This window comes from Callorhinchus milii, unplaced genomic scaffold (assembly GCF_018977255.1).
Source record: "Callorhinchus milii isolate IMCB2004 unplaced genomic scaffold, IMCB_Cmil_1.0 Scaffold16, whole genome shotgun sequence".
Classification (NCBI taxonomy): Eukaryota; Metazoa; Chordata; class Chondrichthyes; order Chimaeriformes; family Callorhinchidae; genus Callorhinchus; species Callorhinchus milii.
In genome coordinates this window covers 7,087,412-7,103,309 of record NW_024704757.1, presented here as the reverse complement: position 1 = coordinate 7,103,309, position 15,898 = coordinate 7,087,412, and the positions used below count along the sequence as shown (strand labels likewise).

General features: G+C 47.0%; 1 protein-coding gene across 2 annotated transcripts in view; it reads right to left on the bottom strand.

Annotated features, from left to right (window-relative positions):
• Positions 1-3,006: 3,006 nt before the first annotated feature.
• usp31 (ubiquitin specific peptidase 31) overlaps positions 3,007-15,898 on the bottom strand; it is a 33,393-nt gene continuing 20,501 nt past the window's right edge. Inside the window, exons 5-16 of one of the 2 annotated variants that reach the window (XM_007905793.2) lie at positions 14,618-14,753; positions 13,476-13,605; positions 12,440-12,623; positions 11,157-11,268; positions 10,094-10,191; positions 9,620-9,697; positions 9,051-9,180; positions 8,012-8,131; positions 7,313-7,538; positions 6,702-6,860; positions 5,649-5,804; positions 3,007-4,707 (exon numbers count right to left, since the gene is read on the bottom strand). In XM_007905793.2, coding sequence (XP_007903984.2) covers positions 3,107-4,707; positions 5,649-5,804; positions 6,702-6,860; positions 7,313-7,538; positions 8,012-8,131; positions 9,051-9,180; positions 9,620-9,697; positions 10,094-10,191; positions 11,157-11,268; positions 12,440-12,623; positions 13,476-13,605; positions 14,618-14,753 — 3,130 coding nt within the window. In that variant the 3' untranslated portion in view covers positions 3,007-3,106. The remainder of the gene's footprint in view (positions 4,708-5,648; positions 5,805-6,701; positions 6,861-7,312; positions 7,539-8,011; positions 8,132-9,050; positions 9,181-9,619; positions 9,698-10,093; positions 10,192-11,156; positions 11,269-12,439; positions 12,624-13,475; positions 13,606-14,617; positions 14,754-15,898) is intronic. The other variant, XM_007905794.2, reaches the window with a different exon arrangement.

Genomic DNA, 15,898 nt, shown 5'->3' with positions numbered 1-15,898 from the left:
TCGACCACTTAATCAAAACCCACTTTAACCACTGAATTAAGTAACCGAATAAAGATCAGCAGGTGTAAAATCGGAGACATTTCCTCTAGGTAGCTCATCGGCAATAAGATCAAAGCCACTTGCTTCTCTAATTAAGCGTATTCACAAGAAAGTCTGGCAGTCGCTAACTAAGCATTGACAGTAGAAATTTTCCTTTTATATATTTATTATATATATTATATATATAGCACCGCTGTATCCCAGCTGTGCCTGAATTTGGCCAGCTGTTGGCAAGCCTGTAATTCCAGAGGTTAGTGTTTTAAGAGGATGGCAGAGCCGCCGGTCACAAGTGACTTTCGGGGGAGGTGAGGGGTGGGGATGGGTTTTGCACCATCAGAGATTGCTTGATAATGTTTAAAGCATCGCTACTGGGTGTGGGTGTCCGTAACAGAGCATGCCCTGCCAGAAAGCACAGGACAGGGTTATAGCTCTGCAAGGAACAGCTCAAAAAAAAGCGTGCTTCAAATAATTCTTAAGTATCTGCTTTTTTTGGGAGGGGAGTGTGTGAAAGAGAGAGAAAGGGGAAGAGGGAAGGAATGATGGCACTGTGAGAAAGGGGGCAGCCCCCAGACACTTAATGAGAATTCAATACCCGTTCTGACTTGGCTGGAGCTCAGCACATGGCTCTTGGCCCTTTAAATAATTAAAGCCCCACCATGGCTCCACAGCGCCACATCCCGGCAGCTTTCCACACTGCAGGAAACCTCTGCACAGTTCAGCACCGAATCTTAATTGAGGTCTTTAAAGAGCAGTTGTTGTGCTCAACACAACAGCCCAGACAGAGCCCAACATATCAGCAAACCCCCCCACCCGGGTCCAACCCACTCTGACAGTGATATGAAGCAATGAGGATGTGCTGGGGGATGTGGGCGCTCAGAACTGTCTTTTAGTTGATTTATTTGATGGAGTGGCTTGTAATCTCGGGAGTGTCTATTTCTCTTTTAGTTTACTTTAAGGGAAGATGGTGACGGAACCACACACCCACCCTCAACCCGTGTCCTTCAGCCCCTGGTAGTTGGCTGGTTCCACATCAATCCACACAAGAGACACACACACACATTCGCAGTTACAGTCAGAGAAACACACACAGTCAGACACACACACAGACAAACACACATACAGAGGGAGGCACAGTGAGACACACATACACGCATCCATACCTACAGTCAGACAGACACAAAGTCAGAGACAGAAACACACACACACGCACACACACAGACAGACAGAGTAGGAGACAGACACTGTCAAACCACAGGAAAAAGCAGCGAGGATTTTTTTTAAAAAAATTGTGCAAATATAGCATTTTTTAAAAAAAACTGCGACAAGTCCCCAAAAACATGGGGAGAACAAAGCTCGTTGTGTGTCGCTGACCAGGAAAGTGTGTCACATAGTGCAGCACGTGTAGGGAGACCCAGGAGAACTAACTCCCTTTCCTGGGTGAAAGAGCATGGGGTGGAGTGGGGGGGAAGGGGCTGGCTACATTTACAGGAGAATGGATAAACAACATCAAAGGGCAAACACAGGAATTTCACCCTCTATGGAAGAACACAAGCATTTCTGAAAATATACATCCTTTTATATAGTCATTTGGTTTAACAATCTGTAGGAGCGAGTGAGTCCGATATCTTTGGAGGGAGCAGGATGTGGGGGGGTGCGAAAGAAAGCGATTATGGGCTACAGAGAGGGTTTGGAAGCTTTCACTTCCGGTTGGAATCAGTGATAAAATTAAGTTGTGTATATATGGAATTTTACAATTTTTTTCCCACAATAATAATAATTGTTGCATTTGATACAGCACCTTATCACGTCGTTGAAACATCTCAAAGCGCTTCACAGGATATACTGTAAAGTATATATTGTAAAGTGGAATGACGGTGTATTTTCGTAGACAAAATGCAGTGGCCAATTGCGCACAGCCAATTGGTCCCATAAACCGCTGTGGATTGAATGACCAGATTTTTTTTTGGGGGGGAAAAGCGATCCACCAAACAACTGGGCTCCTACTTACTGCTAAGTAAATAGAGGCGTTTGGAGTAAGGAAACTTGCCTCAGGTTTCGCCCAGACCCACTCTCACTTGCAAGGCGAACCCGCTAGCTAACTAACTATGTTACGGGACTCCAGCACTTGTAATTCTGGAGCCGGAAAGGGACACCAGTCACCAGCACACACACACACACACACACCCACCCATCTTGGCACCGGTGATACCCAGCCACATCTCAAGGATTCTGGCACAGTCCAACCACAGCAGTAAGAACCTCTCAGACAAGACGCCAGACACATCGAAACCCAATCAATCTTCTTCCTTCATTACTCACTGTTCTAACCGGAGGCTGACTCGCATTACAGTACTTTATCAAGCTCTGAGCGAGACACCAACAACCCTTTCACAAACCAGGGAGTGCGGGCAGGAGGGATGGGGCGAACGGGGGAGGAGGGTGGAAACAGAGAGGGAAAGGGAACAGAAATCACTTTGACTGATCAGTTTTCTCAGGATACGCAGTAGTCACATTGTGTGTGTGATTTTTTTTAAAAAAAGAACATTCATAAAATTCTTCTGAAAATCCCAAATCATTCATTCATTCAGAACAGCATAGTTAGTGTCAATGCCCAGCCAAAAGAGGTTTCTAAAGCCATACAAAGTGCTGTTACCACCCGCTGCAGAAGGGAGACCTCTCTCTCTTTGAAACAAAAAAAATCTACAGCTCAGTTGGCGATCAATGCACAAGAGAGATATCTGTTGCATTTGTTTTGCACAGAGGCAATTATTTGGTCTAGCAACAAAAAAAGGCTCTTAATTAATTTTCATTCTTTTTACAAAACAAACACACCCCCACCCCAAAACAAAGGGCAGATTTTTTTTAAAAAAAATACAAAAATAAAAACATCTCCAAACAGAAACGCTGAGTCAGTAACACGAGGCGAGATGAGTCGAAGTGAGGGGTGTGGGGGGGGGGGGTGCGGGGGAGAGGGGGTGGGAAGAGCAGCCGGAATAAAAATAATAATAAACCGATCTGACAGAAAGACAAATTGGCTTTTATGTATATTTTCCGGTAATCTCACGTTTCACTGTGACTTTTTGCTCAGTCGTGCAGAGGACTGCATGCCGCTGGTAACAATCTTTCTAGATTTAAAAGTCTTATCAGAAGTTTTCTTTCGGTTTGTGGGGGACTTAGTTTCTGCCTCTGGCTGTACAGACTTGGATTTAGTGGGGGAGAGGAGGGGGCGCTTGGTTGGGGTAGGGTCTTTACTGGATGCTTTCCCCCGTGTGGCTAACTTGCTGGCTGAGCGGCTGGGAGAGGAGGCCTCTGCGCTCAGCTGCTGTCCTTCCCTGAGCGCTCCCTCGCTGGGAACTTTCTTGCTCTCCACCGACTTCTTGGCCACCAAGGTGCTCTTGCCCAGGTCCGCAGACCTGCGGCTCTCCTTCTGCCTGAGTGCCGAGCGGAAGAAGGACATGCCCTTGTCGTCGGCCTTGCTGTCCCGCCTCAGGTCGGTCCTGGAGTTGGAGTCCGAAGACTTGGCTTCGGCCACCGAGGAGCTGCTGCTGGAGTTCTTGAGCCGCCTCCTTTCCAGGCGAGCGCTGTCCGTTTTGGCGTGAGGCAGCCTGGCGGTGCTGCTGCTCTTGGAGCCCGCAGCCCGGCGCTTTTCCGGGGAGGGGCTGCCTTTTCTCCCTTCCTTGGAGTCCCGTTCTGAAGTTCTCGACCGGCCCGGGGTCCTCTCCTGCGTATGCAGAGGTTTCCTCCTGGATGGCGAGAGCGAGGGTGAGTTGTGCGAGGAGGCGGCTGCCTTTTGCTTGGGCCGGGAACCCGAGGAGAGAGAGTCCTGACTCCGGATGCTGTCCTTTTTGGGTAGGAGGCTGGATGAAGCGCGTCGCGAACTGACTTTCAACTCAGACTTGTCCCGCACAGAGTTCGATCGGCGCGAGACCCTGACTGGCGACCCGGTGGGGTGGTGGGAGCTGGTAGAGGAGTGGCCTTTCCCCAGCGAGACCTTGGGATGCTCGGGAACGCCTCGGGCATTGAAGCTTTTCTTCTGCACACTCTCCAGGGCCTGCACGGCTGCCAGTAGGCTCCTTCGTGGCCTCTGGTCTTCCAGTGAGGAGACGCCACTCAGGCTGGGGGACTGAGGGCTGGACAGGTCCAGTGTGCTCTTCCGGTTGTTGTTGTCCGAAGTCTCGGACTGGGAGTTCCGTTTCTCGGGCTGTCCCATCCCACTGATGTACTGGTCCAGTGGTCTTTCAATAGGCAAGCTGGGCCTGCTGGAGCTGACTGCTTTCACCTTCAGCTCGTCCTCTCGGGCCATGCTTTCCATCACTGCCAGAGGAGCCCGGGCCTCACTGCTACTTCCCATGCGCTCAGCCTGGAGGCCCTCGACTTGATTGACTTCCTTCAACCGCCCAGCATACGTGCCCAAGTGGCTCGGTAAAGCACTGAGGCCTATATTGGCATTGGTGTAGCCCAGGAACCCTGCAGTGGGAGTGGGGTTATGAGCCGGAGATTCAAGGGAAAAGCGAGAGGGTGAGCTTGATCGCATGGTGCCCTTGGTAGACAATGGCCATTGGGATTTTGCTCCGTTCTCACTTAGCACCAAGGGACTGGCGATTGAAGATCTGGACGATAGGCTCTGGCGCTGGACACTTCGCACAAAAGGACGAGTGGAAAAACCACCTTTTAATGACAAGAATGTTTCATTAATTCAGGTTGTTTGGTATTTGTTTTGTTTTTTATAGTCATAAGCGTGTCACAAGCAGCAGCCAGCTCACTGCTGTGTCATCGTCAGTCACAGCTGTTCCCAGCGAGCTCACAAAACATAAGCTCGATTCAGTCTCTATAAAAAAAATCCCATCATTTAAACTAAACTTAAGAAAATGGAATAAAAACAGAAGTTGCTGGGAAGACGCAGCAGGTCAGGCAATAGCTATGGAGAGAGAGATTTTTTTCTCTTCATAGATGCTGCCTGACCCGCTGCGTGTTTCCAGGAGCTTCTGTTTTTATTTCAGATTGCCAGCACCTGCAGTATTTTGCCTTTTGTTTAAGAACATGGAGATCGGTATGGCACCCCCATGCTGTGTCTTGAGCCAATACATTGACAAGACACAACAACTTTAGATCTATATCGGTCCCCACGCGATTCAGAGAGTTTCCAATTAACGGAGGACATAGAGCTCCTCAAAGGCTGCCCTTTGGGTTGAGACAGTTCCTGTCCCTTGTGCGTCCAGTCGAGTATGTGTACAAACTGTTCGCAACCACCATAGGCCCAGTCTGGGATTATCAGAGGCCGTTTCACACAGCAGATTAACACATCTCCAAACTGGCAGCTTTGGGCGGGGGGAGGGGGGGGATTGGGGTGAGGTGAGGGCAACGCAATGCAAGGCTCTTTCCCACAGGAGAAACCCAAGGCGAGCATGTGCGGCCATTCTCACACTCAGGCTGCACCACGGTCCCGGACTCACTGAAAACCAGGCCCAGTAATCACAAGACAGAGTTCAGTGATTGGGTAAGTGACCAATACAGCTTTAAACACAACTTTAAACACAAAAGAGATAGAGAGAAAGAGAGAGGGCAGGAGAAGTGAAAAAGGTCGAGTGTCGCGGAGTATACAAACATACCATCGTCCTGATCGCTGCGATCTTGCGTGAACTCCACTGACTCGGAAAGCGAGACGAGGGATGTGCGTCGGGACGAGGCGGTGGAAGTGATGCTGGGCTGTTTGCTGCCGGCCAGTCGGTTTACCCAGTGCTCACAGAGCGACGAGCTGGTGGATCCTGTGAAACACAGTCACATCCGCACATTATACATCACACACTCTCACAGCACAAAAACACACCGCTTGGACCAGCGAGTCTGTGCAGTCTAAACCTACCCTCCCACTCCCCGCTCTTTCTCCCAAACAATTTTATATCTTTTTCTCTTCAAGTAAACATCTCTTTGAATCACTCAATTTACTCACTCAAGTAAATTTCAATCAATCAAAACAATAATTTGGTACTCAATCCATGACTGTTTATGGAACAATGTTGTGCTTAATTGGCTGTCGCATTTCACCCACACAATATTCAATCAATCACTTTACTATATATTCTGTGAAGTGCTTTAAGTCGCCTCAATGATGCGAAAAGGCCCTATATCCCTTCGGATGACATGTTAAACCGAGGTCCTGTCTGCCTGTCCAGGTAGACGTTAAAGATCGCATCGCACTATTCGAAAAAAGGGAGTTTCTCTCTCTCTCGATGTCCTGGTCATATAATCCCCCAAATAAAATTGGTCATTTCTCCATGGCTGTTTGTGGGACATTGTTGTGCGCAACTGGTTGCTGTGTTTCGCCCACAAAATACATATTCAAACCCCTTTACAATATATCCTGTGAAGCACTTTGAGACGTCTCAAAGATGTGATAAGGCCCTATATCAAATGCAAGGATTATTATTATTATTTAATTGAGCTTCAAACCTGTTCCATGCAAACAGCTCAGTGTGCAGTGGTATGATTTAACACTACTGCTGAGATACAATAGAATACAAAACTACATTTCTAAAGCCCCTTTCAGTCAGAAGGACATCCGACGGTATTAAACAATCAGGGAGGGTGGAGGGCAGAGAGGGTAGGAGATGGGTGTAGATCAGAACACGAGCAGCAGCCAGTGTAGATGGTGAGATGATTACCTGCTAGAGAGCTGTTGGCTGACCAGGAGGGGATGGCGCTTCGCCTCTGGTAGAACAGGATGTAGGCCGTCTGCTTGCACACATCCTCGTCTGGTATGTGCTGCACATCGCTGTCATCGAAAGCATACCACAGCCCGTCCACAGAGTTCTTGCAGTAAGCTGGGCAGATATTAATCAGGGTCATTGCTCGCGCTCAGAGATAACCATAAAGAATGAATGTCCCACAGCAGGTAGACTGCCAGTCCCAGTGAGGGCTCAAACTGTTACAGTCCTGGTCCCTGTGCCTGGCATTAGGTGAAGCAAAACTTCAGGCAAGTTTCTTTGTTCCACACGCCTCTGTTTACCAGCAGTAAGTAGGAACCCGGTTGTTAGTCAATTGGCAGATCGCTTTCTGGGGGTAATAATTCTCTCCTCCCCACCCCACCCCACACAAAATCTTGGTCAGTCAATCCACAATTGTTTTTGACACTGCTGTGTGCAAATGACTGCCACGTTTCGTCCACAAAATACACGGTCACCACATTTCACGTAGTGAAACGCTTTGAGTCGTCTCAACGACTCGATAAAGCGCTGTATCAAATGCAAGGATTATTATTATATTATTATCTTACCGGTGTAGTGGCCTCCATGCATGGTTCCATGGTGATTGCACACAGCGTACAGATCGTAGAGGTAGTCCTCGGGATCTCGGCCCAGCCCGTACGGCCGTCTCCACGGGGACCAATGGGATGGGAGGCTCCAGCTGCTCTGACTGCGCTTCACTACATGAGGAGTCATGTCCAGGCCGGTGAGGGGGAACCTCACCAGGTTTTGCAGTTTGGTCCTTTTATCCCCTTCCTGTGGGAGGAGCAGAGCCAATTGAGGCATCCGATCGGTCGAGATGTTAAACAGATAGATTGTCACAGGAGGGCAGCAAGGATGTGCATTCAGGTGTTTGAAAGGGAGAGATACATACTGGGGAAACAGGGGTGTTGGTTACTGCTTCACAGCTGTTTGTGGGAGGTCGCTGTGGACAAATTGTCTTACACTCTCTACATTTACAGGATAGTCCGTGACGCGCTTTGGGACATCCTCCTGATGTGAAAGGCGCTGTATCAAACGCAAGCCATTACTTTGCAGGATATGTGGGAAAAGGCATTTTAAAAAATTGCCATGAAGCAATAAACTGACACAACATCCAATTCCTCATCCATTTTACAGGTTGGCAAATGAATCTGAGATTTGATTTTCCGAATGCCTCGCTCAAAATAATTCCCCATTCAAAATAATTAGTCAGAAATCAGAACCCAGAAATCTGTCGCTGAAAGTACCTGTTTGAAGCGCTTGAGGTGAATGATGAGCACGTCAGGGAGGGTCCACAGACTCAGCTTGATGCTGCCCTGCTGAAGCTGCTTGCAATGCGGGCACCGCCAGGCATCGTCCGGGGCAAGCTTTACACACAAGCAACAGGCAGGCAAGGCGTGACCAGAAATAAAAAGATTACAGCCCCGTAAACAGGACCAGTGTTAAATCCTGATCAACATTTCGCCCGCAATTATACAATCAATTCACTTTACAGTATAATCTGTGAAGCGCTTTGAGATGTCTAGAAGACGTGAAATGCGCTACATCAAATGCAAGGATTATTATTATTATACCGTAATAAGCTGAGGAACCAAGCACCATTACTCACCAATAAATCCTTTTTCAAACACTTTCCCTAAAACTGCTGAAATATAGCTCTTAGGTCAGTTTCTTTACCCAGTTCAAAGACTGAGTAAGTTTAGCTATTTTAGTTCATCTGTTTAACCAACAAATTCCCCCAAATGAAAAAAAAATGGTCACTCACTCCATGGCTGCCTGTGGGTCATTTCTGTGCAATTAATTGTCTGCCGCGTTTCACCAGCAAATTGCAGTCACTACACCTTACAATATATTCCATGAAGCTCCTTGAGTCATCTCAATGACTTGACAAGGCGCTATATCAAATTCAAGTATTATTACTCTCCAATCCTCAGCAATGTACTTACAGATAAGTCGTGCTATATCAGCACAGAAGGGTAAGAAATACTGCAGGGACGGCCAATATCACACTATACCTCAGCTTCTCAATCCCAGGATGGTTGTGGTAGGAAATCCAAATTACAGCTTGCATGTGATCTCAGCCCCAGTGCCCCACATCACAGGGCTCTATATTCACCCCACGTGGACAAGGTGAGAGATGCGTTTTACCTGTGGTTAAAACAGGACTGGAGCAACTCACAACTGTGTGGGGGGGTGGGGGGTGGGGGTGTTTTTTCTATCCCCAGACTATTCCTAACCTAAAGAATAATGCTTAAGGGAGCCTCGCTCAGTGCCCTTCGTGGTTACCTGCTCCTCTTTGGTGTAGAGATGAAAGCACTGGGACAGCGTGTAGGTCTGCGGCTGCTGATGGAGCTGCTGCTGGAGGCGGACAGTCTCCGAGTCGGGCACGTATTCGTCCTCGGCATTCCCGAACAAGCTGCAATCGGAAAGCAGAGCTGCTACAGGGGCAGCCCCGGCAAAGCCCAGGACCACTGTCTGCATCCTCTCACTGCATCTCTCCACGGCCTTGTCTCTTAATACCTTACCAACCTTCTCGCTCCCTCTGCTTGACGGGTACTGGACGGCTCCACGTCCCCCACCCTCTCCACCATCGGAGGACAAGCCTTCAGCTTTTCTGCCCCCACCCTCTGGAACTCCATCCCTGAATCCCCATACCTCACCTTCTTCAAGGCCTGTCTTAAGGGCATTCGGCCTCGTTGACCGTGCCTTTGGCCACATTCTCAGCTCACATTAAGATGTCCACTTGCCCCTGCCCCATCTCTTCCCCCGCTCCCCACCCACCCATTCACTCCCGTTGTTACTGGAAGAAATGTTGAGCGTTTCCCCTGGTTATCCCAATGGGCAGTAAAACGTACTATTCCTTGGTCTCCTTGTCCCACTCTGCAGTCACCTTCACATGTTGGGGCCCACCAGGTCTGCATGACTTCAACGCTCTGAAAGAGAGAAAGACACGGAGTGACAGAACGACAGAGAGATGGGTCCTCAGCATCAATGCTCAGCTTCCCCCCCCCCAACACCCTCAGGATTGAAACACAAATACATGGTGGAGCTTTTAACTGTGAAGAAGCCACGTTTACTACAAAGCCACCAGGATATCTGGACATTTCTCACAGAGCCTGGCTTGTGTCACCTCACAGTTTGGGAGAGGAGCTTACATTGACATTCTTTTCAGGCCTAGATGAAGATCCCCAGCTGCAATGTCAAACGTAAACTGGCCAGTGACTAGATGTCTATAACACAGCCCTGGAACAAATACAACACAGTGTGCACTCCAGAGACATTTAAGGTCTCTCAGTCACCCACACAGGTAATAAGAGGTGAAGTTTTACCTTTCCATGGTAGCCTGGGAAAGGGGGTATTCTTCCTGAGGGGATAGGTAACTCTTGCCCATAACTCCTCCAACTACTCGCAGACTGAATGGGCCAACCTGCCAAGAACATAGAGCACAACACAGTCAATAAATCAAAGCTCTCTCCTCCAAACACCCTCATGTCACACGACAACAAAAACAACAACTGGCATTTAGACAGTTACCATTTGTGCGGGATAACGTCTCAGAGCACTTCATACATAAAGAACAGAGTAAAGAGAGTGTGCATTCCATTTCAACAATCTATCTCTGGAATTTCCATGTGTAATAGGTAAATAATAACCCTTGCGTTTGATATAGTGCTTTATCAAGTCTTCGAGACATCTCAAAGCGCTTCACAGATATACTATAAAGTTAATTGACTATATATTTTGTGGGAAAAATGCAGCAGCCAATTGCGCACAGCAGTGTCCCACAAACAGTCATGGATTGAGTAAACATTTTTTTATATAAGAAGGATCATTATCCCGGAAAAGTGATCTGCCAGTTGACTAACAACTGGGTTCCTATTTCCTGCTAGGTAAACAGAGGCATGTGGAGTAAGGAAACTTTCCCAACATTTCGCCCTGCCCCGGGAATCGAACCCAGGTCGTCTTGCTTGCGAGGCGAGTGCTCTAACCACTAAGCTGCAGGACTCCTCATGTTTAGGTGGGATGCATGGAATTCTCAGTCTGGTTTGGAAACTCTTAAGCATGGTGATGGGTTTCTGCGTGTATTAGACACCCGGCTGGGGTGTCTACGACTGGTCGGCTCCATCAGCAAACAATACTCAGCTGTGTGTCCACAGGCGTCCTGCTGTCTGCTCTCTGACTTACTTTTCACATATCTGTGTAAATTAACATGAGAGCACAGAGTGTGCACAGAGCCTGGAGGGAGCTATGTGATATTGCGCAGAAAAATGAGCAATTTCAGCTTGCACTAGGGATATCAGATAGTACAGCATTATACAGTAACACAATAGGCACCCAGAGAGGTTCAGTAACACAGAACGCAAACATTCCTACAAGTCAATCACTGCTTACCTCAGTGTACATTCCTGGCCTGAAGAGATGTCGCATTTTTTCCAAAATGTCTTTCTGCAGAGCTTCCCATGTTACTTTACGATCCAAGCACAGGACGAAAGGATGTCCAAACCTACAGAAGCACAAATGAAGGGAGAAGAGGAGAAAGAAACAGATTTCAGAAGTCTATTAATAACTTACATTAATGTGGCACGTGAAGTCATGTGAATTCTCAAAACACCTCACAAGACAAAACAAATAATAATAATGAGAATTGAGAAATAAAGTGGAGCCAAACATTGCAGCTGATCTGTGCCAGCGCAGGGTTGGGTCCTGACACTCCGGCACACAGTGTGGGGCTGGGGGAGCGAGGTATTGTCAGAGGTGCCATTCTTCGGATGAGACATTAAACCGTCCCGTCTGCCTGTTCAGGTGGATGTTAAAGATCCCATGGCACTATTTGAAAAGAGAAGGGAGATTCTCTTTCCTGGCCGACATTCCCCCTAAGTAAAATTGGTCACTTACTGTGTACAAATTGGCTGCCGCATTTGCCTATAAATTTACATTTTACAGTAAATACTGTGAAGCACTATGAGACATCCTCCTGACTTGAAAGGTGCTGTTTAAATTTAAATTTTAATTGAATTTTAATAATAGTCAAAAGAGACTATAAATATCTGGAAATAAATCCACAAGTTGAGGGTTAAAAGAATGTTAGCTTTATGAATCTATCCCCAATTATATACATTATTACATATAATTATTACATAGGAAACCATTGTCGAAAGAGTGCGGCTGACACACAAGTGTCAGCCGGACGCTTTTGAGTTAAGTCCTCGATTAGTCAATGCAGACAAAGATTAGTCTAATCAATCAGCTGACAAGAGGAAGGAGTGGATTCGGAGAAGATGTCAATAGACTAATTGTTCCATCAATAGAAACATGGCTTGAATTTATAGAGAGGTATCGAAATCTGCGGCTGAAATGAATACAGTCCATGTAAGTCTGTGTTATTTTTGGCCTATCATATGCGCACGCAAATTCAGAATACATTGTCAATTGCAATGGCAGACAATGTGTGGAGATTAGTCTTTAAACAATTAGTGCATTTTGTAAAGGTTAGAGCTGTGATTTCCTTCCCATTATCAGCTCGTTGTAATCTGGTCGATTAAGCCACTGCCATCATTGGCTTCATTTAAACTGCACAGACGTGGCCCTTGTTGACACCTCAGGGAAACTCGCTCAGGCTACAATCTAAGATCAGTAGAATCAGCAATGATTGCAGATAAATCCATCTTACTTACCTCTTCCCCTGCTGCCCAGAGCAGCAGCGGTTACACACCAGCAGCACTAGCTTCTCATACCCCGAGCTGGTCACCGCCACTCTCTCCCGTTTGATCTGCTTCACTCCCCCATGCGAGTGGACTGAGGACGAGTGGTGATCGCTGCTGAACTTCAGGTTGTTCTGGTTTATGTTTGTCAGCGTCCCTATAGCACGAACATGAAGCACTTCACCGGCGTGTCAGAGACAGGTTAACTGTTCATCAGCGCAAGCTTTGGAGTCTCCATAGTGTAGTGGTTTAGCGCGCTCGCCTCGCAAGCGAGAGGACCCGAGTTCAATTCCCGGGCAGGACGAAAACATAGGCAAGTTTCCTTATTCCACACACCTGTTTACCTACAGTAAGTAGGAATCCAGTTGTTTTCTGGATTGAGACTGGATTGTTTTCCGGGGGTAATAATCCTTCAAACAAAATGTGGTCGCTCAGTGACCAGTTTATTAGGTCAGACCATATAATTTAATTGCATTCCCCCACACCTTTTTAATTATTTTTTCCCTTTATTTAACCCAAATATCTGTCTCCCTTTTAAACCTCTTTAGTCACCTGGGCCAGTGCATTCCCAGTCTTCCAACCCTCTGAGAAGAAATATTTTCACATTTAACACTCTTGCTCTGATTTTTAAGCTGCTGCCTCTGGGTCTGGAATGCAAGGTTCATAGTGAGCAGTGTAGACTTGGCAGCAAATCCTCTCATCCTCCTGGCTATGAGAAGCCGGCACCCAGAAGCTAAACCTCCTCCACATCATACAGACCAACCAATTGTTGCTGCCCCTTCAAGAGCTCGACAAGCAAATATGCTCCCACCCCGCCCAGCCTCCCACAGCTATTTTAATAAGTAGCCTTTAAGGAACCAACTTGCACTGATATAGCACCCTTCAAGCAGGATAGTGTGGGAGCGCTGACAACACCTCACACTGACCACTTGCTACTCATGCTGTGTTATAGGAAATCGCATTCACCACCATCACAGACAGCACTCAGGCTGTACACAACCACACATACCTCTCTGACCTGTGTAGTTCACGGGCGTCTCAAAAGCATAAATACAATCATTTTCATGAATGGTGTCCAGGTCATCGTCGTCACTGAAGGTACGATGGAATCCGTCGTAATACACTTCAGTCAGGACAATCTAAAACATGCGGGGTGGGGGGGTTTAAACACAAAGACAAACAATTAAAGACACACATTACACAGACACAAAACCCATCCAGCGCACACCACTCCCAAGTTATGCAGTAAGCAACACGCAAACATAGCCACAAGGAGGCCATCAAGTTCATGGTGCTCGAGCCACAGCAGGTATGGGGTGTCGTGGGAATCAACAGATCAACAGAAGGGAGGTTAGGGGCGGTAGAGGATTCCACAAATCCACCAGCAAGCACTGTCTAATAGCTGCAGTTCTATTCTCTTCATACATCCTCCCTGCCCTCCCCGGCATCAGTGCGGAGCACAGTTTACTGCATGGGTAAACATTTGCACAGTGCCTTCCTGAAAATGCTATTACACTGCAGTGGCAATACAGACAGTCTGGCAATATCAGAAATCCGTCCCTCCTGAGCCTCTATTAGCCTGAGCTAGTTTTTAGACATCAGTGTGATCAATGACTGGCTGGCACAACTACTGAACACATGTATTGGAGCAGCAATTGCTCCATTGATCTGGGTTATCAGTCACCAGCAAACTTTACCACCACAGCGGCCATGGTAACAGTAAAGGATTACCATCCCGAGGACTAACGTGCTGTAATTACAAGCCATAGAAATTCCTCTTTTGGAGTTTGAAAACGTGACAAAATCCAGCGGCAATCAGACACGTGCAGAGGCTCAGCGAGGCTGAACATTGTAAATCGGATTGTATACAAACTGAAGCATGTGGAGAAAAACAGTGCCAGGCACAGTGTGGGACAGGAGGTGGACATGGCTCTGCTTCTACTCAGTGTTAATCTCAGACAGCCCGGAGGCATCGTAGCTAGTGCCATCTGAATGGCTCCAACCCTCCGCTCTGAGTAAACCGCCCTCCCTTGGCCAAAATCCAGCAGACCCTCGAGGGGCAGCTGCACACTTTATCAGGCATATATTTGCTGCTCTGTTCTCGGTACAAAATAAATAGCACCCACGGTACATATGAGCCAGCAACTCTACCTGATCGGTGGGGATTTTGGTTTCTTGCGCTATTGCCTCGCGGAGTTTGCTGACTGTGCCAGATAGTGGGACAGCAACTCCTATCCTCATACAGTGCGAACACTTGCCTTCATAAACCACAGTGATATTTAATGGCCTGTGAACACAGAAAACAGCTGTTGTTAGACTAAAGGGCTTCAAAGCGGCCGAAGGTTTTCATTTTTCTGATCAAATGTTAGCCGCACCCCTCCCGAGAAGGAGACTGTTCACTATAAACCGGGAGGTTGGCGGAGAAATACAAACCAAAAAAAACTATCAACCACTTCCCCAATTTTCAATTCACTACGTGAATCATGATCAAAGCAGGACTGTGTTACTCTTAGTCTAAGAAATCACTGGAGCTGTTTTTTATTGGTGGTGGTGGGTGTGTGTGTGTGTGTGTATATAAGAAAAGAGGGTTAGACATCAACAGAAGCATATTGAGAGACCGATCTGAATAATTCCTTGCATTTATACAAGGCGGAGGAGGGTTGGTTATGCCAATTAAGTTGAGAACCTGAAAGTTCAATGTTTAAGGGGAAGCAGAACGTATGGTTTGAAGAGTTTCTCTTTCCCCGGGTGGCACCTAAACTCACTAAAGTTTTTATTAGGTCGGAATACCCGTGCTGAAACCAGCAGTAAGCAGTATGCTAGCCGACAGGGAGATAATTAAAACTAATTACTGGATACTGCTGCCTCGCCAACACTCAAAGGAGCAAAGCTACATTTCTACCAAGAGCCCCTGCTCAGCGCTTAATACATACGGTTTGAATACAAGATTACAAAATATTCAATAGAAAAGCGGTTTACTAACAGCATCACGCCATTTCTAAACCCCGTTTGGGTTATAATGCAGTAAATCCGATAAATCTCTGACAGGCTGGGAAAAGAGCTCAATCAATCTGGACAACTGTGTTCACTGCACAATCACACAATTTAAACAGATGCTTTTGCTCACAGTTAGATACCGAGTGTACTGAGAGAGAGAGAGAGAGAGAGAGAATAAATAATTAATCCTTGCATTTGATATAGCGCCTTATCACGTCTTCAAGACATCTCAAAGCGCTTCACAGAATATACTTTAAAGTGTAATGACTGGTAAAGAGAGATCTGTACAAAAACGTGCATTTACAGAACATCCTTCAGACAGAATAATGTCTGGGTTTTTACAGAGACAGTGACACCACAAAGCAGGAGGGATGGGAGAGAAGGGCAGCAAGAAGTAGGTTTTTAAGGAGACTTTCAAAGACAGAGACGGGTTGA